The following is a 23,482-nucleotide window of genomic DNA, read 5'->3' as shown; positions in this document are numbered from 1 at the left end:
TAGGACGCCCACAGGCCTCACAAGACTCGTGTAAAGGTCCCCCGGTACCAGTCAAAAAAATTAATGGCAGTACAGTTGAAGTCGGAAGTTTACATACACTTAGGTTGGAGTCATTAAAACTCGTTTTTCAACCACTCCACACATTTCATGTTAATAAACTATAGTTTTGGCAATTGGTTAGGACATCTACATTGTGCATGACACAAGTAATTTTTCCAACAATTGTTTACAGACAGATTATTTCACTTATAATTCACTGTATCACAATTCCAGTGGGTCAGAAGTTTACATACACTAAGTTGACTCTGCATTTAAACAGCTTGGAAAATTCCAGAAAATGATGTCATGGCTTTTGAAGCTTCTGATAGGCTAATTGACATCATTTGAGTCAATTGGAGGTGTACCTGTGGATGTATTTCAAGGTCTACCTTCAAACTCAGTGCCTCTTTGCTTGACATCATGGGAAAATCAAAAGAAATCAGCCAAGACCTCAGAAAAAAAATGGTAGACCTCCACAAGTCTGGTTCATCCTTGGGAGCAATTTCCAAACGCCTGAAGGTACCACGTTCATCTGTACAAACAATAGTACGCAAGTATAAACACCATGGGACCACGCAGCTGTCATACCGCTCAGGAAGGAGACGCGTTCTGTCTCCTAGAGATGAACGTACTTTGTGTGCGAAAAGTGCAAATCAATCCCAGAACAACAACAAAGGACCTTGTGAAGATGCTGGAGGAAACAGGTACAAAAGTATCTACATCCACAGTAAAACGAGTCCTATATCGACATAACCTGAACGGCCGCTCAGCAAGGAAGAAGCCACTGCTCCAAAACCACCATAAAAAAGCCTGACTACGATTTGTAACTGCATATGGAGACAAAGATTGTACTTTTGGAGAAATGTTTCTTCATCATGCTGTGGGGGGGGCATTGCTGCAGGAGGGACTGGTGCACTTCACAAAATAGATGGCATCATGAGGAAGGAAAATTATATGGATATATTGAAGCAACATCTCAAGACATCAGTCAGGAAGTTAAAGCTTGGTCGCAAATGGGTCTACCAAATGGACAATGACCCCAAGCATACTTCCAAAGTTGTGGCAAAATGGCTTAAGGACAACAAAGTCAAGGTATTGGAGTGGTCATCACAAAGCCCTGATCTCAATCCTATAGTAAATGTGTGGGCAGAACTGAAAAAGCGTGTGCGAGCAAGGAGGTCTACAAACCTGACTCAGTTACACCAGCTCTGTCAGGAGGAATGAGCCAAAATTCACCCAACATTTTGTGGGAAGCTTGTGGAAGGCTCCCCAAAATGTTTGACCCAAGTTAAACAATTTAAAGGCAATGCTACCAAATACTAATTGAGTGTATGTAAACTTCTGACCCATTGGGAATTTGATGAAAGAAATAAAAGCTAAATAAATCATTCTCTCTACTATTATTCTGACATTTCACATTCTTAAAATAAAGTGGTGATTCTAACTGACCTATGACAGGGAGGTTTTACTAGGATTAAGTGTCAGGTATTGCGGAAAAACTGAGTTGAAATGTATTTGGCTAAGGTGTATGTAAACTTCCGACTTCAACTGTATATATGGAGACTGTTTAGTGACAGAAATAAGGAATTAAATACATATAACAAATACATATAATGTTTCCTTTGTAATGTTTCCTTTCTTTGTAATATCGCTCAGATATACAGTGGGGAGAACAAGTATTTGATACACTGCTGATTTGCAGGTTTTCCTACTTACAAAGCATGTAGAGGTCTGTAGTTTTTATCATAGGTACACTTCAACTGTGAGAGACGGAATCTAAAACAAAAATCCAGAAAATCACATAGTGTGATTTTTAAGTAATTAATTTGCATTTTATTGCATGACATAAGTATTTGATCACCTACCAACCAGTAAGAATTCCGGCTCTCACAGACCTGTTAGTTTTTCTTTAAGAAGCCCTCCTGTTCTTCACTCATTACCTGTATTAACTGCACCTGTTTGAACTCGTTACCTGTATAAAAGACACCTGTCCACACACTCAATCAAACAGACTCCAACCTCTCCACAATGGCCAAGACCAGAGAGCTGTGTAAGGACATCAGGTATAAAATGTTAGACCTGCACAAGGCTGGGATGGGCTACAGGACAATAGGCAAGCAGCTTGGTGAGAAGGCAACAACTGTTGGCGCAATTATTAGAAAATGGAAGAAGTTCAAGATGACGGTCAATCACCCTCGGTCTGGGGCTCCATGCAAGATCTCACCTCGTGGGGCATCAATGATCATGAGGAAGGTGAGGGATCAGCCCAGAACTACACAGCAGGACCTGGTCAATGACCTGAAGAGAGCTGGGACCACAGTCTCAAAGAAAACCATTAGTAACACACTACGCCGTCATGGATTCAAATCCTGCAGCGCACGCAAGGTCCCCCTGCTCAAGCCAGCGCATGTCCAGGCCTGTCTGAAGTTTGCCAATGACCATCTGGATGATCCAGAGGAGTAATGGGAGAAGGTCATATGGTCTGGTGAGACAAAAATAGAGCTTTTTGGTCTAAACTCCACTCGCCGTGTTTGGAGGAAGAAGAAGGATGAGTACAACCCCAAGAACACCATCCCAACCGTGAAGCATGGAGGTGGAAACATCATTCTTTGGGGATGCTTTTCTCCAAAGGGACAGGACGACTGCACCGTATTGAGGGGAGGATGGATGGGGCCATGTATCGCGAGATCTTGGCCAACAACCTCCTTCCCTCAGTAAGAGCATTGAAGATGGGTCGTGGCTGGGTCTTCCAGCATGACAACGACCCGAAACACACAGCCAGGGCAACTAAGGAGTGGCTCCGTAAGAAGCATCTCAAGGTCCTGGAGTGGCCTAGCCAGTCTCCAGACGTGAACCCAATAGAAAATCTTGGGAGGGAGCTGAAGGTCCGTATTGCCCAGCGACAGCCCCGAAACCTGAAGGATCTGGAGAAGGTCTGTATGGAGGAGTGGGCCAAAATCCCTGCTGCAGTGTGTGCAAACCTGGTCGAGACCTACAGGAAACATATGATCTCTGTAATTGCAAACAAAAGTTTCTGTACCAAATATTAAGTTCTGCTTTTCTGATGTATCAAATATTTTCTGGATTTTTGTTTTAGATTCCGTCTCTCACAGTTGAAGTGTACCTATGATAAAAATTACAGACCTCTACATGCTTTGTAAGTAGGAAAACCTGCAAATTCGGCAGTGTATCAAATACTTGTTCTCCCCACTGTAGGATAAACACCTCAGAACAAACTTCCTTTGGATTAATTTTTTGGGACTATTTGTTGTTCCATGTAGTGAATCTGTTATTCAATGTGTTTGTATGTGCTAATAGCAGTAAGGCCAAATAAAAATATTCATCAAATATTTATTTCTTTTATAGTTCAAGGGGTCTTAAAATTCAAAATCAAACAGCAAAATGATCCTTCTTTAAACAATTCCATATAGTTTAGTAGAACCCCCCCCCCTTCCCCAGCTTAGACAGGTCTTAGACTGTTTAGTGCCAAAATAAGGGGTTAAATACATGTCCAAGAAAATAACAAATGTTTCCTGATCTTTCTTATATCTTTCAGATATTGGACACACGGTCTTAAAATTCAAAATCAAGTAGCTAAATTATCCTTGGTATGGCCTTCTTAAAACAATTCCATATAGCTTAGAAGTTCCCTCCCCCCATCCCCGGTTTAGACAGGGCTTAGACTCTTATGGGTTAATGAAGGTGTTTCAAGAACAACATTAAGAATACACAAACAATGAAAACTGAGTTGTATTACATGTATGTCTATTTATATTAAGAAGACTGTACAGTACCGGTCAAAAGTTTTAGAACACCTACTCATTCATATTTGTACTATTTTCTACATTGTAGAATAATAGTGAAGACATCAAAACTATGAAATAACACATATGGAATCATGTAGTAACCAAAAAAGTGTTAAACAAATCAAAACATATTTTATATTTGAGATTCTTCAAACAGCCACCTTTGCCTTGATGACAGCTTTGAACACTCTTGGCATTCTCTCAACCAGCTTCATGAGGTAGTCACCTGGAATGCATTTCAATTAACAGGTGTGCCTCCTTAAAAGTTAATATGTGGAATTTCTTTCCTTAATGCGTTTGAGCCAATCAGTTGTGTTGTGACAAGGTAGGGGGGTATACAGAAGATAGCCCTATTTGGTAAAAGACCAAGTCCATATTATGTGCAGAACAGCTCAAATAAGCAAAGAGAAACAACAGTCCATCATTACTTTAAGACATGAAGGTCAGTCAATCCGGAAAACTTCAAGAACTTTGAAAGTTTCTTCAAGTGCAGTCGCAAAAACCATCAAGCGCTATGATGAAACTGGCTCTCATGAGGACCACCACAGGAATGGAAGACCCAGAGTTCCCTCTGCTGCAGAGGATAAGTTCATTAACGTTACCAGCCCATCTGGTTTGGGCTTAGTGGGACTGTCATTTGTTTTTCAGCAGGACAATGACCCAACACACCAACAGGCTGTGTAAGTGCTATATTACCAAGAAGGAGAGTGATGGAGTGCTGCATCAGATGACCTGGCCTCCACAATCCTCTGACCTCAACCCATTTGAGATGGTTTGGGATGAGTCAGACCGCAGAGTGAAGGAAAAGCAGCCAACAAGTGCTCAGCATGTGTGGGAACTCTTTCAAGACTGTTGGAAAAGCATTCCAGGTGAAGCTGGTTGAGAGAATGCTAAGCATGTGCAAAGCTGTCATCAGGGCAAAGGGTGGCTATTTGAAGAATCACAAATATACAATCTATTTTGATTTGTTTAACACTTTTTTGTTTACTACATGATTCCATATGTGTTATTTCATAGTTTTTATGTCTTCACTATTATTCTACAATGTAAAAAATTGTAAAAATAAAGAAAAACCCTTGAATGAGTAGGTGTGTCCAAACCTTTGACTGGTAGTGTATATATATATATACATACTATACAGTGGGGAAAAAAGTATTTAGTCAGCCACCAATTGTGCAAGTTCTCCCACTTAAAAAGATGAGAGAGGCCTGTAATTTTCATCATAGGTACACGTCAACTATGACAGACAAAATGAGATTTTTTTTCTAAAGAAAATCACATTGTAGGATTTTTAATGAATTTATTTGCAAATTATGGTGGAAAATAAGTATTTGGTCACCTACAAACAAGCAAGATTTCTGGCTCTCACAGACCTGTAACTTATTCTTTAAGAGGCTCCTCTGTCCTCCACTCGTTACCTGTATTAATGGCACCTGTTTGAACTTGTTATCAGTATAAAAGACACCTGTCCACAACCTCAAACAGTCACACTCCAAACTCCACTATGGCCAAGACCAAAGAGCTGTCAAAGGACACCAGAAACAAAACTGTAGACCTGCACCAGGCTGGGAACACTGAATCTGCAATAGGTAAGCAGCTTGGTTTGAAGAAATCAACTGTGGGAGCAATTATTAGGAAATGGAAGACATACAAGACCACTGATAATCTCCCTCGATCTGGGGCTCCACGCAAGATCTCACCCCGTGGGGTCAAAATGATCACAAGAACGGTGAGCAAAAATCCCAGAACCACACGGGGGGGACCTAGTGAATGACCTGCAGAGAGCTGGGACCAAAGTAACAAAGCCTACCATCAGTAACACACTACGCCGCCAGGGACTCAAATCCTGCAGTGCCAGACGTGTCCCCCTGCTTAAGCCAGTACATGTCCAGGCCCGTCTGAAGTGCATTTGGATGATCCAGAAGAGGATTGGGAGAATGTCATATGGTCAGATGAAACCAAAATATAACTTTTTTGGTAAAAACTCAACTCGTCGTGTTTGGAGGACAAAGAATGCTGAGTTGCATCCAAAGAACACCATACCTACTGTGAAGCATGGGGGTGGAAACATCATGCTTTGGCGCTGTTTTTCTGCAAAGGGACCAGGACGACTGATCCGTGTAAAGGAAAGAATGAATGGGGCCATGTATCGTGAGATTTTGAGTGAAAACCTCCTTCCATCAGCAAGGGCATTGAAGATGAAACGTGGCTGGGTCTTTCAGCATGACAATGATCCCAAACACACCGCCCAGGCAATGAAGGAGTGGCTTCGTAAGAAGCATTTCAAGGTCCTGGAGTGGCCTAGCCAGTCTCCAGATCTCAACCCCATAGAAAAACTTTGGAGGGAGTTGAAAGTCCGTGTTGCCCAGCGACAGCCCCAAAACATCACTGCTCTAGAGGAGATCTGCATGGAGGAATGGGCCAAAATACCAGCAACAGTGTGTGAAAACCTTGTGAAGACGTTTTACCTGTGTCATTGCCAACAAAGGGTATATAACAAAGTATTGAGAAACTTTTGTTATTGACCAAATACTTATTTTCCACCATCATTTGCCAATAAATTCATTAAAAATCCTACAATGTGATTTTCTGGAGAAAAAAAAATCTCATTTTGTCTGTCATAGTTGACGTGTACCTATGATGAAAATTACAGGCCTCTCTCATCTTTTTAAGTGGGAGAACTTGCACAATTGGTGGCTGACTAAATACTTTTTTCCCCCACTGTATATACAAAAGTATGTGGGCACCCCTTCAAATTAATGGATTTCGGCAATTTCAGCCACACCCATTGCTGACAGGTGTATAAAATCAAGCACACAGCCATGCAATCTCCATAGACAAACATTGGCAGAAGAATGGCCTTACTGAAGAGCTCAGTGACTTTCAACGTGACTCCATCATAGGATGCCACCTTACCAACAAATCAGTTCGTCAAATTTCTGCCCTGCTAGAGCTGCCCTGGTCAACTGTAAGTGCTGTTATTGTGAAGTGTAAACATCTAGGAACAACAGCGGCTCAGCCGCGACGTGATAGGCCACACAAGCTCACTGAATGGGACCGGCGACCTGTTCTTGGTTGCAACACTCACTACCGAGTTCCAAACTCGGAAGCAACGTCAGCACAAGAACTGTTGGTCGGGAGCTTCATGAAATGGGTTTCCATGGCCGAGCAGCCGCACACAAGCCTAAGATCACCATGTGCAATGCCAATCGTCAGCTGGAGTGGTGTAAAGCTCGCCGCCATTGGACTCTGGAGCAGTGGAGTGATGAATCACGCTTCACCATCTGTCCCCTTAGTTCCAGTGAAGGGAAATCTTAACGCTACCACATACAATGACATTCTAGACGATTTGGTGCTTCCAACTTTATGGCAAAAGTTTGGGGAAGGCCCTTTCCTGTTTCAGCATGACAATGACCCCTTGTTCAAAGCGAGGTCCATTCAAAAATGGTTTGTTGAGATCAGTGTGGAAGAACTTGACTGGCCTGCACAGAGCCCTGACCTCAACCCCATCGAACACCTCTGGAATGAATTGGAATGCTGACTGCGAGCCAGGTCTAATCGCCCAACATCAGTGCCCGAACTCGTTCCAAATAATACAAAACATAGAAAATTAACAATTGTACAAAAAGATCAGTGCGAAGGCAGAGGAATAACTTTTTGAGGCTATTAAATCCTTTCAGTCTGGAAACCCCCAGGGCTTGATGGCATACCGGTAGAGGTATATCAAGCCTTTCCTATAGAAATTGTAGTGTGTCAGGTACTGAGCAAGTCGGTCTGATTTTACTATTATTAAAACAAGACCCAGATGGCAAATATAAAGATCCAGTCTATCTAAAAACTGTATGCCTCTTAAACTTCAATGTTTGATGCAAAAATTCTAGTAAAATGCATAGCACTCAAAATTAAAAAGGTTTTACCAGGTATTGTTCATCCTGATCAGACAGATTTTTTACATGGACGATACATTGGAGATAATATACGACAACTACTAGAAATAATAGAACAACATGAAACATCTAAGAAGCTAGGCCTGGTATTTATAGCGGATTTTGAAAAGGCCTTTAATAAAGTAAGACTGGATTTTATTTATAAATGCCTGGACTTTTTCAATTTCGGTGAGTCTCTTATAAAATGGGTAAAAGCAATGTATAGCAACCCCAGGTGTAAAATAATAAATAGCGGCTACTTCTCAGAGAGTTTTGAATTCTCAAGAGGACTTAAACAAGGGTGTCCACTGTCACCATATCTATTCGTTATGGCCATCAAAATAGTAGCTATTAAAATTTGATCAAATAACAACATTAGAGGATTAGAAATCCAAGGCATAAAAACAAAGGTGCCCATGTATGCCGATGACTCAAGTTTTATATTAAGTCCACAAACTAGATCCCTGCAATGTCTCATTGAAGATAACTTTTCTGGACTCTCTGGACTAAAACATAATTATTATAAGTGTACAATATTATGTTTAATCTAAAAAAAATACAACTTTTACATCACCCTGCAGTTTATAAAATGGGCTGATGGTGAAGTAGACATACTTAGCATTCATATCACAAAATATATAAATGAGCTCTCCACAATGAATTTCAATAGAAAACTAGTAAAAATAGACAAGATCCTGCAACCATGGAGAGGTAAATACCTGTCTATTTATGGGAAAATTACACTGATTAACTCCTTAGTCATATCTCAGTTTACTCACTTATGGCACTGCCTACTCCTGATGATTAGTTTTTCAAATCATATGAGCAAAAAATATTTCGCTTTATCTGGGAGACAAGATAAAGCGTGCCTATCTATATAATGAATATGAACTGGGTGGGTTGAGATGATTAAATATTAAAGCACTAAACCTCTCTCTAAAAGCTTCACTTATACAAAAGTTTTACTTGAACCTTAAATTGTTCTCAATTAAATTACTGAGAAAAGCTCATCCATTGTTTAAAAATGAACTTTTTGCCTTTGTGCAGATTGTCATGTCTCGTTTTCGATTAATTGAAAATGAAACCTTTTTCAAAGTATCTCTCTTTTTCAAACAAGCATTGCAGAGCTGGTTACAATTTCAATTTTATCCCCCTGAAAAGATAGAACAAATGTTACAAAAAATATTGTGGCTGAACTCAAATGTGCTCGTTGATAAAATACCTGTTTTTATGGAAAATATGTTTGAAAAGGGTATTTTGTTTTTAAATTATATTGTAAATTGGAATGGTAGAGTTATGTATTTCATGGAGTTATCATAATTGTATGGGAAGGTCTGCTCAATCTAAGATTACAACCAATTACCCCAAAAATGGAGGAGGCAGGTGGCAGCGGGAGGAGGTAGGGAACTGGTCTGTCTGCCCAATATAAAGGATCAAAACTGGCAGAGGAATAAAAATAGCATAAATACCGTGGAATAAAAATAGCATAAATAGGAAAGTATACCAGTTTCATTTGAGGACCAGAATGTTGACAGCTGTGCAATAAAGATTGCAAAATAGTTAGGAAGAGATTGATGATGTACCGATTCCATGGTACAGGGTTGTATGAGGGGGAGTGATGAGCTCTACAGCAGAGTCTCACAACTAAATCGCTGGTTGAAAACTGTTCTCTGCCCCTCCCAAAAGATAGAATTTGTAGATAATTGGCCCTCTTTCTGGGACTCACCCACAAACAGGACCAAAACTGGCCTGCTGAGGAGTGACGGACTCCATCCTAGCTGGCGGGGTGCATCTTATCTACCAACATAGACAGGGCTCTAACTCCTCTAGCTCCACAATGAGATAGGGTGCAGGCCAGGCAGCAGGGTTGTAGCCAGCCTGCCAGCTTAGTACAGTCTGCCGCTAGCACAGTCAGTGTAGTCAGCTCAGCTATCCCCATTGACACCTTTTCTGTGCCTTGATCTAGGTTGAGCAAGACTAAACATGGCGGTGTTTGCCTTAGCAATCTCACTGGAATAAAGACCTCCTCCAATCCTGTCATTATTGAAAGAGATTGTGATATCTCACATGTCAAAATAGGGCTACTTTATGTTAGATCCCTCACTTCCAAGGCAGTTATGGTCAATTAACTAATCACTGATCATAATATTGATGTGATTGGCCTGACTGAAACATGGCTTAAGCCTGATAAATTTACTCTGTTAAATGAGGCTCTCCTCCTGGTTACACTAGTGACCATATCCCCAGTGCATCCCACAAAGGCGGAGGTGTTGCTAACATTTACAATAGCAAATTTCAATTTGCGTTTTTGTCTTTTGAGCTTCTAGTCATTAAATCTATGCAGCCTACTCAATCACGTTGTATAGCTACTGTTTACAGGGCTCCTGGGCTGTATACAGAGTTCCTCACTGAGTTCCCTGAATTCCTATTGGACCTTGTAGTCATGGCAGATAATATTCAAATTTTTGGTGACTTTAATATTCAAATGGAAAAGTCCACAGACTGACACCAAAAGGCTTTCGGAGCCATCATCGACTCAGTGTTTTTTTTCCAACATGTCTCCAGACCTACTCTGCCACAGTCATATTCTGGATCTAGTTTTGTCCCGTGGAATAAATATTGTGGATCTAAATGTTTTTCCTCATAATCCTTGACTATCAGACCACCGTCTTCTTACGTTTGCAATCGCAACAAATAATCTTCTCAGACCCCAACCAAGGATCATCAAAAGCCGTGCTATAAATTCTCAGACAACCCAAAGATTCCTAGATGCCCTTACAGACTCCCTCCACCTACTCAAGGACGTCGGAGTTCAAAAATCAGTTAACGACCTAACTGAGGATCGAAATTTAACCTTGCGTAATACCCTAGATGCAGTCTCACCCCTAAAAACAAAAAACATTTGTCACAAGAAACTAGCTCCCTGGAATAGAGAAAATACCAAAGCCCTGAAGCAAGCTTCCAGAAAATTGGAACAGAAATGGCGCTCCACCAAACTGGAAGTCTTCCTACTAGCTTGGAAAGAAAGTACAGTGCAATATCGAAGAGCCCTCACTGCTGCTCGATCATCCTATTTTTCCAACCTAATTGAGGAGAATAAGAACAATCCAAAATTTAGATTTGAAACTGTCGCAAAGCTAACTAAAAAGCAGCATTCCCCAAGAGATGATGCCTTTCACTTCAGCAGTGATGAATTTATGAACTTCTTCGACGAAAAGATCATGATCATTAGAAAGCAAATTAAGGACCTAGAATCAATGGAGACGCTCAAGTTTTTAATCCTATATCTCTTGACACATTCATTAAAATAGTCTTGGCCTCTAAACCTTCAAGCTGCATACTGGACCCTATTCCAACTAAACTACTAAAAGAGCTACTTCCTGTGCTTGGCCCTCCTATGTTGAACATAATAAATGGCTCCCTAGCCACTGGATGTTTCACATCTGCTCCTGCAACGCCCTCTACTGCTCATCCTGTGTCTCCTTGACCTGCCGCCACTCCCCGAGTACTCTCTCCCTCTCCCTCTCTCTCTCTCTCTCTCTGTGTATGATTGTGTGGGCGGAGACAGGTGTGCTGGAGTCAGAGCAGATCCCCACCAGCTGCAAACTGTTCCATAATCAAGACTTCTACAAATACTCAGTCCTGCCACTTCCACACTGCCAGATCGTAATCTCTGCTCAGTCAGTCTACGGTTCTAGCCGTTTGTTACTATTCAGATCCTGTTATCCTGTTGTGCCTGTTTTCCTTGCCTGACGCTGTTTTCCTCTCCGCTACAGTTCTGCCCGCTCCGACTATGGTCCCTGTCTCCAGTCCCACACCTCGTCATCCTGCTACTCTGTCCTGGATTCCCCACTCTACTACTTCCTTGAATATCCCTCCGGCCCTGCTCACCTTGTCTCCACCCCCCTCACTCCAGCTTCAGCCTCCGCACCTGGTTTCCAGCAGTTTCCCCTGACCTGCACTCCATCTTCCCCTGTGTTTCAATAAATACCCTGGTTACTTCATCCCAGTCTCCTCATCTGAGTCTGCTCTTGGGTTCCCCTGTTCCACTCCGCGTAACAGGATGTGTACCAAACTCACTAAAAGTGAAAGTAATAAAGCCTCTCTTGAAAAATCCAAACCTTGACACAGAAAATGTAAACTATCGGCCTATATCGAATCCCCCATTCCTCTCATTTAAAAAAAATAAGCTGTTGTGCATTAACTCAATGCCTTCCTGAAGACAAGTAATGTATACGAAATGCTTCAGTCTGGTTTTAGATCCCATCATAGCACTGAGACTGAACTCATGAAGGTGGTAAATTACCTTTTAATGGCATCAGACCAAGGCTCTGCATCTGTCCTCGTCCTCCTAGACCTTAGTGCTGCTTTTGACACCATCGATCACAACTATTCTTTTGGAGAGATTGGAAAACTTAATTGGTCTACACGGACAAGGTCTTGCCTGGTTTAGATATTATCTGTCGGAAAGAGATCAGTTCGTGTCTGTGGATGGTTTGTCCTCTGACAAATCAATTGTACGTTTCGGTGTTCCTCAAGGTTCCGTTTTAGGACCACTATTGTTTTCACTATATATTTGACCTCTTGGTGATGTCATTCGGAACACAATGTTAACTTTCATTGCTATGCGGACGACACACAGCTGTACATTTCGATGAACCATTGTGAAGCCCCAAAATTGCCTACCCTGGAAGGCTGTGTTTCAGACATAAGGAAGTGGATGGCGGCAAATGTCTTACTTTTAAATTCGGACAAAACAGATGATAGTTCTAGGTCCCAAGAAAAAAATATATTCTTTTGGATCTGACAATTAATCTTGATGGTTGTACAGTCATCAAAAAAAATAAAAAAATGACCTCGGCTTTACTCTGGACCCTGATCTCTCTTTAGACGAACATATCAAGAATATTTCCAAGGACTGTTTTTTTCCATCTTCGTAACATTGCAAAAATCAGAAACGTTTGTCCAAAAATGATCCAGAAAAGCTCATCCATGCTTTTGTCACTTCTAGATTAGACTACTGCAATGCTCTACTCTCCGGCTAACCGGATAAAGCACTAAATAAACTTATGTTAGTACTAAACACGACTGCTAGAATCTTGACTAGAAACAAAAAATGATCATATTACTCAAGTGCTAGGCTCTCTACACTGACTTCCTGTTAAGGCTAGGGCTGATTTCAAGGTCTTACTGCTAACCTACAAAGCATTACATGGGCTTGCTCCTACCTATCTCTCCGATTTCGTCCTGCCGTGCATACCTACACATACACTATGGTCACAAGATGCAGGCCTCCTTATTGACCCTAGAATTTCTAAGCAAACAGCTGGAGGCAGGGCTTCCTCCTATAGAGCTCAATTTTTATGGAATGGTCTGCCTATCCATGTGAGAGACACAGACTCGGTCTCGACCTTTACGTCTTTACTGAAGACTCATCTCTTCAGTAGGTCCTATGATTGAGTGTTGTCTGGCCCAGGGGTGCGAAGGTGAACGGAAAGGCACTGGAGCGACAAACCGCACTTGCTGTCTCTGCCTGGCCAGTTCCCGTCTCTTCATTGGGATTTTCTGCCTCTAACCCTAATATGGGGGCTGAGTCACTGGCTTACTGGTGCTTTCCATGCCGTCCCTAGGAGGGGTGCGTCACTTGAGTGGGTTGTGTCACTGACGTGATCTTCCTGCCCGGTTTGTCACCCCCTAATTTATCTCTCTCTCCCTCCCCTCCTGGAGGACCTGAGCCCAGTCCACCTGGTCATGCTGCTGCTCCAGTTTCAACTCGTCTGCCTGCGACTATGGAACCCTGACCTGTTCACCGGACATGCTACCTCGTCCCAGACCTGCTGTTTTCAACTCTCTCTCTCTACCGCACCTGCTATTTCAACCTCTAAATACCCTGTGACATTTACTCCTGATGTACTGACCTGTTGCAACCTCTACAACCACTGTGATTATTATTTGACCCTGCTGGTCATCTATGAACGTTTGAACATCTTGGAGAAAAATCTGTCCTTAATGGCCATGTACTGTTATAATCTCCACCCGGCACAGCCAGAATGGGACGGGCCACCCCACATATCCTGGTTCCACTCTAGGTTTATTCCTAGGTTATTGCCTTTCTAGGAAGTTTTTCCTAGCCACCGTGCTTCTACATCTGCATTAGTTGCTGTTTGGGGTTTTAGGCTGGGTTTCTGTATAGCACTTTGTGACATCTGCTGATGTAAAAAGGGCTTTATAAATACATTTGATTGATTGATTGATTGACTGATATAAAACGATGCAAGGTTCAAGAATGTGCTTTCCAGCTAAAACTATTGTACAGAATTCTTGCCACCAACAAAATGTTGAATATTTCGGGCATACAATCATCAAACCTCTGCAGATTTTGTTGTGACTATACAGAATCAATAGACCATTTGTTTTGGTATTGCCCTCAGGTAGCATGTTTCTGGTCTCAGGTTCAGGAATGGCTGAAAAAGCATAGCATTAATCTAAAGTTGACCCTATAAATAGCATTGTTCGGAGATCTGGAGAGACCTGGTCAGTCATTTACTAATATACTAATACTGTTAGTACAATTATTTATCTTCAACTCACAATCTGTGGATTCTATTTGATTAGATAGATTAAAATGGTATGTTAAACATCACATCATATTTGAAAGATATATGGGGTGTAGAAATCGGAAGAGGGTGGCCAGCAGAGATAGGTGGGATGGGCTGAGGGAAGCTGAGGGTTGGGATGTGGAATTGGAGACAAGTGGAAGGGGGTGGTCTCGGATGGTTTAGGGGCAGCTCTCGGGGAACTGTGGGGGGCTGGTGGCCTGGCGGTTGGGAGCTTGGGCCGATGGCTGAGAGTTCGCTGGTTCAGGTCCTCGTTTTTGACCTTGTGGGAGATCTGTTGACGTGCCCTTGAGCAGGGCGTTGACCCTGGTGGCCTCTGTGGTTTCGCTCTGGATGGGAGTCTGTTATATGACTGAATGTAATGTAAATGTTGAGCGGCTTCATTGCAAGTAGATTGTATGTTTTAACATTTTAAAAAAGGGGCCCGACCTCACTAATGCTCTTGCGGCTGAATGAAAGAAAGTCCCTGCAGCAATGTTCCAACATCTAGTGGAAAGCCTTCCCAGAAGAGTAGAGGCTGTTATAGCAGCAAAGGGGGGACCAACTCCATATTAATGCCCATGATTTTGGAATGAAATGTTCAATGAGCAAGTGTCCACATAGTACAGATATATATATATATATATATATATATATATATATAGATATATATATATATATATATATATATATATATATATATATATATATATATATATATATATATATATATATATATATATATATAATCAAGTGTGTACCTACCATGGACAAAGACTGACACTTGTGTTGTTGAATGTTTTTCTTCTAATGACAGAAATGCAGACAACGGCATTCGTTTCAGGCTGCCAGGGGTGCCGTTTTCATCTTGTTAAACTCGATGGAGCAGCCCAAAAAATTATTCCAGCCAACGGGAAAACAGCACAATCTAACCCAGATTGACAGCGCTCTGACACAATGAGAATGGGGGGGCCAATCCTATCCCCCCCCTGCTCTTCTCATGCAATTCTTCACATTTTGCAATGAGGATGATATAACATTTTGCAGTATTAAAGCACATTTCCTGCTATTCTACACATTTTGCCATGAGCTGAGTGAGAATGTTGCAGTTTTAAAGCAAATCTCCTGCAATTCTACACCTTTTGCCAAGTATGCAGGAGAGGCATTGTTGATGGCCAATGCTCCTCATTGGGAAATGGGCCTAAGTAAGTAAGAAGCAACAACAGTGACCTACCAGGAGTGTCTTGCAGCTTTGACATCAGTTCAGAGATGGACTTCTTCTGGGCCTGAGCGATGTAGCTGAGATTCTCACTGTCCAGCACCACCAGGAATGAATGCAAGGCTGTGATCAGCCGGTTCAGGACTGTTGACACAACAGATGTGTCTTCATTACTCATTAGTGCAAAGGAAAACATTTTGCAACAACAAAGAGCGTTTTTTTGAAAATGTCATTAGATTTTTAATGGCTAGCTCAAAATATGAGCATTCCAAAAGTTGTTTATATATACTGAACAAAAATATAAATGCAACACGCAACAATTTCAAAGATTTTACTGAGTTACAGATCATATAAGGAAATCAGTCAATTAAAATAAATTCATTAGACCCTAATCTATGGATTTTACATGATTGGTAATACAGATATGCATCTGTTGGTCACAGATACCAAAAAAATAAATCTGTTGTTCTGCTCCTCTTCAATGGCGGTGCGAAGTTGCTGGATATTGGAGAGAACTGGAACACGCTGTCGTACACGTCGATCCAGAGCATCCCAAACATGCTCATTGGGTGACATGTCTGGTGAGTATGCAGGCCATGGAAGAATTGGGACATTTTCAGCTTTCAGGAATTGTTTACAGATCCTTGCGACATGGGGCCATGCATTATCATGCTGAAACAAGAGGTGATGGCGGTGGATAAATGACACAACAATGGGCCTCAAGGATCTCGTCACGGTATCTCTGTGCATTCAAATTGCCATTGATAAAATGCAATTGTGTTTGTTGTCCGTAGTTAATGCCTGCCCATACCATAACCCCACCGCGGTTGTGAGGCCAGTTGGACATACTGTCAAATTCTCTAAAATGACGCTGGAGGCGGCTTATGGTAGAGAAATGAACATTAAATTCTCTGGCAACAGCTCTGGTGGGCATTCCTGCAGTCAGCATGCCAATTGCACGCTCCCTCAAAACTTGAGACATCTGTAGCATTGCATTGTGTGACAAAACTGCACATTTTAGTGGCCTTTTATTGTCCCCAGCACAAAGTGCACCTGTGTGATGATCGTGCTGTTTAATCAGCTTCTTGATATGTCACACCTGTCAAGTGGATGGATTATCTTGGCAAAGGAGAAATGCTCACTAACAGGGATGCAAACAAATTTGTGCACAACATTTCAGAGAAATAAGCTTTTTGTGCTTATGTAAAATTTCTGGGATCTTTTATTTCAGCTCATGAAACATGGAACCAACACTACATGTTGCATTTATATTTTTGTTCAGATCAGTCCTTTCGGGAGCCCAGATAATTTATTTATAAATTCCATCATTGGATGGATTGGTAGTTGGGTTTCCCAAGGGACTCCGTAGGCCAACATAGCTGATGTAAGTTGTAAATAGAAAAAAGGAGTTGGCTGGTAATGAAAACTAGCGTTTCTTGTTGGACACATTCAGGTTAGTCCCTGCCCGTTTCGGCCGTATGCTTCTGTTTGGTTCCTAGTGAATACACCCCCGGACGTCAACAAGGACTAGAACCTTCTGAACCTTCTGAAAGCCAGGGCCCGTATTCATAAAGCCTCAGAGTAGGAGTGCTGATCTAGGATCAGGTCTTCTCTGTCCATGTAATCTTATTTATTATGATCGAAAAGGCAAAAGTGGTCCTAGATCAGCACTCTGTTTTATGAATATGGATCCTGGAAAACCAAAACCCATACGAAAAGGGGGATTCTTTTCTCAAATTCTCGCTTCTGTTACACCAAGGTCAGAAGTGGTGAATGTGTGTACACATTTGGTGAGTCATTTTGGTGTTCCACTGAATTTCATGTTCCCTGCTAATTTGGGAAACATCCTTTACTAAAGAAGGAACGAGGTTAGTGCAGATTCATGATTCCAATTAGGGAAGCAAAGCTGAACCAATTATCTTCTTATGACATTCAACAAAATACCTTTCAGCACAGACAGTAGACTCCATTGAGCTTTTTAGTCCAGGACTAGGTTTATTCTGTGACTGGGGAAACTGACCGTTATAGTATAGCATATGTGGCCAAACACAAATGGACTCAACAAGATATCAATATGAGAGCTACAGTTGAAGTCGGCAGTTTACATACACCTTAGCCAAATACATTTAAACTCAGTTTTTCACAATTTCTGACATTTAATCCTAGTAAAAATTCCCTGTTTTAGGTCAGTTATGATAACCACTTTATTTTAAGAATGTGAAATGTCAGAATAATTGTAGAGAGAATGATTTATTTCAGCTTTTATTTATTTCAACACATTCCCAGTGGGTCAGAAGTTTACATACACTCAATTAGTATTTGGTAGCATTGCCTTTAAATTGTTTAACTTGGGTCAAACGTTTCGGGTAGCCTTCCACAAGCTTCCCACAATAAGTTAGGTGAATTCCTCCTGACAGAGCTGGTGTAACTGAGTCAGGTTTGTGGGCCTCCTTGCTCGCACACGCTTTTTCAGTTCTGCCCACAAATGTTCTATAGGATTGAGGTCAGGGCTTTGTGATGGCCACTCCAATAACTTAACTTTGTTGTCCTTAAGCCATTTTGCCACAACTTTGGAAGTATGCTTGGGGTCATTATCCATTTGGAAGACCCATTTGCGACCAAGCTTTAAGTTCCTGACTGATGTCTTGAGATGTTGCTTCAATATATCCACAATTTTCCTTCCTCATGATGCTATCTATTTTGTGAAGTGCACCAGTCCCTCCTGCAGCAAAGCACCCCCACAGCATGATGCTGCCACCCCCGTGCTTCATGTTTGGGATGGTGTTCTTTGGCTTTCAAGGGCCCCACTTTTTCCTCCAAACATAACGATGGTCATTATGGCCAAACAGTTCTATTTTTGTTTCATCAGACCAGAGGACATTTCTCCAAAAAATACAATCTTTGTCCCCATATGCAGTTACAAATCGTAGTCAGGCTTTTTTATGGCGGTTTTGGAGCAGTGGCTTCTTCCTTGCTGAGCGGCCTTTCAGGTTATGTCGATATAGGACTCGTTTTACTGTGGATATAGATACTTTTGTACCTGTTTCCTCCAGCATCTTCACAAGGTCCTTTGCTGTTGTTCTGGAATTGATTTGTACTTCTCGCACCAAAGTACGTTAATCTCTAGGAGACAGAACGCGTCTCCTTCCTGAGCGGTATGACAGCTGCGTGGTCCCATGGTGTTTATACTTGCGTACTATTGTTTGTACAGATGAACGTGGTACCTTCAGGCGTTTGGAAATTGCTCCCAAGGATGAACCAGACTTGTGGATGTCTACACATTTTTTTCTGAGGTCTTGGCTGATTTATTTTGATTTTCCCATGATGTCAAGCAAAGAGGCACTGAGTTTGAAGGTAGGCCTTGAAATACATCCACAGGTACACCTCCAAATGACTCAAATGATGTCAATTAGCCTATCAGAAGCTTCTAAAGCCATTACTTTTTTTCTAGAGCCATCATTTTCTGGAATTTTCCAAGCTGTTTAAAGGCAGAGTCAATTTAGTGTATGTAAACTTCTGACCACTGGAATTGTGATACAGTAAATTATAAGTGAAATAATCTGTCTGTAAACAATTGTTGGAAAAATGACTTGTGTCATGCACAAACTGTAGTTTGTTAACAAGAAATGTGTGGAGTGGTTGAAAAATGAGTTTTAATGACTCCAACCTAAGTGTATGTAAACTTCCGACTTCAACTGTATGTGACTATGTGACAATCATGTATGTGTGATGATGACAACTATTTTTTTGTTATGTAGAAGAGCGTCAAAGGGAATAGAGCAGTGCTTCTGTTCTAGCCCCACAGTGAGGGCCCAGTTCTGCAGCCTGCAGTATGTGGGCGAGGCAATCAGAGGCCCTTTGTGCTGCAGTAGTCCCTTTATCTCTACTTGTTAACAAAAAGAGAAAATTGCGGGAGGGGCTCGGGGCCTTTCTACTCTGTACTGCCACTGCAACATTGACCACATAAAACATGTCCCTTGATATGATGTCCTCAATGGTCTTTAAATGGCGCCATGAAAATAACTCCTTAGTGCCTGGGCGGCATTGAGGTCTTGTCTTGTCTTGTCTCACTCAGGAGCTTAGTTGTTCTTTATTCATTCATCACTCCAGGGAGAGAAACAGGGAAACATGAAAAAGTCAGAGGTCTTCTCATAATGGGAATTACATAGAGACCAAATACGTTTACATTTTATCCAGAGCGACTTACAGTTATTGAGTGCATACATTATTATTTTATTTTTCATACTGGCCCCCCGTGGGAATCAAACCCACAACCCTGGCGTTGCAAACGCCACGCTCTACCAACTGAGCTACATCCCTGCCGGCCATTCCCTCCCCTATCCTGGACGACTTTGGGCCAGTTGTGCACCAACCCATGGGTCTCCCGGTCTCAGCCGGCTATGACAGAGTCTGGATTTGAACCAGGATCTCTAGTGGCACAGTGGCCTTAGACCACTGCGCCACTCGGGAGCCAATACATGCAGGGCAATCAGCATTTCCCCCTGTCCACTCACTCTCTCACTCTCTTCACCTCTTCTGTGTGTTTGTCATCCTTTAGGAATCAATGATTTACAATGATGCTTCACTTCATGTTCCCACCTTTGCCAGCAGCCCTTTAGTAAAAATACATTGCTTTTTCATGTAAGAACAATATTGTTATTGAAAGAATATACCTTCATAATCTAGTAATAGTCTTTAATTACAAGGAGACCCTTCAATGTGGTATTACTACTAACCCTTTGAGATAAAGGACTTCCATTGTTACCTCACTTGTTTGATCTGCACATAGCGACCTTCAGACAAGACAGATTTGACAAGAAAGCGCTAAAACCAAGTCACTAAACAAATACTGTCTGTTAACCTGGTGGCAATGTTTAGCTGCGAGGGCAAACAAAGAATAAAGATGTACTGTGTGGCTTCCTATGGCTCATTTGAAGCTGATCCTACTATAATATCTAGGCAGCAGGCTCTGTGGGCCATGGATGCGTCCCAAATGGCACCCTATTCCCTATATAGCACACTACTTTTCACCAGGGCTCATAGGGCACTGGTCAAAGTAGAACACCACGTAGGGAATAGGGTGCAATTTGTGACGCAGGCCATGATGCACTGGCGTCTGGCTCTATGGGTTACAGCAAGAGGCAACAGACATCGACCAGCTCATTCTTGGGAGTGAGATTCCATTGGCCTCATTCTCTCCTCCCCAGCGGGTTCCCTCTTTTCCTTTGTTCCTCACCTAAGGAAAAAGGGCTTTGGCAGGTCTCCCTAATGACGTCTTCTAATACCCCCTGCGCTATGGTTTCTACCTCATAGTCTAAACTTTTATATTACCGCAGTACCGTACCCCATGTCAAGGAATAGCAGGGTGATTGCTTTGAGAGTCTTTGCATTGAGACTGACGGTGATCACAAAGACATATAATATACAATACGTCAATATATGGCTCTGTCTGGGTGATCATATTGAAAGGGCCCGTATTGATAAAGTGCATCAGAGTAGGAGTGCTGAAGAGTGTTCAAAGTAGGTGACCATTCATTTCAAACCAAACAGAGAGACCATTGACAGATATGCTAAATCAGTGAACTTTGAAGTTCATTATTCAGAAGTCAAGTTTTTCAAGTGGGTGCTTTTCAACTATATATTAGCAAAACTAATGTTGCTTAAACCAGTAGCATTTTCCACATTTCAAAAATGTTTGAGACACCCACTCCAAAATGTGAAAGAAGGGGCTAGAGCTATGGTAGGATATTGAACATGCTGTTGATGTAAAGCTATCAAAAGTATTCACTGGTGACAGAAGAGTTCCTGCTCTGTTGTGTCTAGTCTTGAAATGAGGGACTCTCCTCTGTGATGGGGTTGTGGGAGTGTGTGTGTGTGTGTGTGTGTGTGTGTGTGTGTGTGTGTGTGTGTGCATGCGTGCGTACATGGATGGCATGCATGCTTGTGTGTGTACAGGCTCTTAGAAGCGGTAAAATGGTGAAAAGTGGATGTGTCTTAATGAGTGGGGAATGTTGATCTCCTAAATTAAAGAGGACTCTATCCTACCATCAACACAACATCCTGTTCCTGAGCTGCTATGGGTTTGGCACTGCAGCCATTGAAGCTGTGGCGTGTTTGCCACACAAATATGTACACATGATTAAAACTGATATCAGCAATGTACACAATCTGTGGTGGTGGGGCAATGACTGACAGTCAGCTTAAGCATGACAGCTTTAAGCTGTACACAATCGCCTACCTTAAAACCTTGAAGTAGCCTATATCTTTTGACACAGTGATATTGGGGATGTGATATTGTCCATGATGTCATTTTATTTCCAATCCAGTTTTGGGGCATTGAAAGCTAAATACAAGGACTATTAATACAAGCCAAAACAAGTTGCTTTAATGCTTCTCAGGAACTCACTGAGAAGTGAAATGGGCCAGACTTTAACCTTAAAATCTCTGTAGACTTCATAGTGGCGGAAAAGAGAGGAGGTTATTTCCTATTGCTTTTCTTCTGCTATTAAATAGGCTACATTCCATGATAGAAGCCACAAAGTCATAAAGCCTAACTGAAAACCCAATGGATTCAGGGGCACTCGCAGGAGCTCTTTTTTGGACTTCAATGGTTTCAATAAAACGTCCTGCATTAGCCAGTGATCGAAGTAGCATTAAATTGATAGAAGATGAAATAGATAGATTGATGGACTGATAGATTATTAACTGATGGCCTAGTTAAACAATGCAGGTGCTGAGCACTGATGTTGAACAAGAGGAGGAAGAGCGGAGCTCTATCACATTTCTATTTGCAACATTTTGAAGCTTTGCAGTTGTACCGTTGCGCGCACCGAAAATGCCACAAACTGGAAAATGTTTCTACATGTAATATCTTAGTAATAGCCTATGCATTGATGTAAGTGATATGTCAATAATACATAATAGGCGAGTACATTATATCCCAATTAGTAAGCCTAATTGATTTATTAACACAAAAGATTATACATTTATTTGAAGTAATTATTTCATGTAAGGTAGGCTAGATGTTGATCAAATGAATAAAGCTTGTAGAGAATTTACTAGAAAGTTTAAGCCTCATAAACTGAATTATGATGTGTGACGTTTTGCTTGTAGCCTGGTGAACTTGCAATGAAACCGGAGCAGCAAATGACCGCGTCTAGGTATTGCTGAAACATTATTTTGCTTGAAAGTAAATGATATCCCACTGCTTTTCCGTAAGCCTACCTTTTTGTTTGTCCATCCTGGTAATGCTCAAAGCGTCCCTGAGAAGTTTATTTATTTTCCTGATGTCATAGCGTTTTCCAATATGAGCTGCAGTTCTTCTCTCTGACGACAACAATCTCAGCTTGAGGTTCTGTAGGTTGAGGTGGTGAGAGTAGCCTAGTCAACAGTGAAACTCCTGTCAACTCAACTCGTCGCCCAGTACAGACCATAAGAAAAGTCACTCCCCTTCGCACAATTGCAAAAATCAACATAAAGCGACCACTAGGGGTGGGGGCCACTGGTGGGGAAGTTGCATGTGTCTGTGTGTGTGTGTGTGTGTGTGTGTGTGTGTGTGTGTGTGTGTGGTGGGGGGTAAGTTAAGTAAGTAAGTTAAGACCAGACAGAAACACCTTTGTTCTATATATATATAGCCTACACAAAGACAGAATATACATTTTCCTCAAACCAAAACATTTAGTAACACTTTATTTGGATAGTCCATCTATAGATGCTCTATATACTATCTACAGAGTATCAGTAACATTTCAACTATCTACTAGCCCAAGCCCTAACCTTAACCCTTTTCCTAACCATACATTTAACCTTTAACCTAACCCTAGCCCTAACCCTTACCCTAACCCTTATTCTAAACCTGTCACGACTTCCTCTGATGCTGTCTCCTTTCCTTGTTCG

General features: G+C 41.7%; 1 protein-coding gene across 1 annotated transcript in view; it reads right to left on the bottom strand.

Moving 5' to 3' along the window:
• LOC121587240 (actin filament-associated protein 1-like 2) overlaps positions 1-22,947 on the bottom strand; it is a 47,395-nt gene extending 24,448 nt beyond the window's left edge. The window contains exons 1-2 of the mRNA XM_041904153.2: positions 22,811-22,947; positions 15,602-15,730 (exon numbers count right to left, since the gene is read on the bottom strand). Coding sequence (XP_041760087.1) covers positions 15,602-15,730; positions 22,811-22,826 — 145 coding nt within the window. The 5' untranslated portion in view covers positions 22,827-22,947. The remainder of the gene's footprint in view (positions 1-15,601; positions 15,731-22,810) is intronic.
• Positions 22,948-23,482: the final 535 nt, after the last annotated feature.

Source organism: Coregonus clupeaformis, chromosome 18 (assembly GCF_020615455.1).
Source record: "Coregonus clupeaformis isolate EN_2021a chromosome 18, ASM2061545v1, whole genome shotgun sequence".
Lineage (NCBI taxonomy): Eukaryota > Metazoa > Chordata > Actinopteri > Salmoniformes > Salmonidae > Coregonus > Coregonus clupeaformis.
Note: the sequence above shows the minus strand (reverse complement) of the source record. Positions and strands in the feature narration are given on the sequence as shown.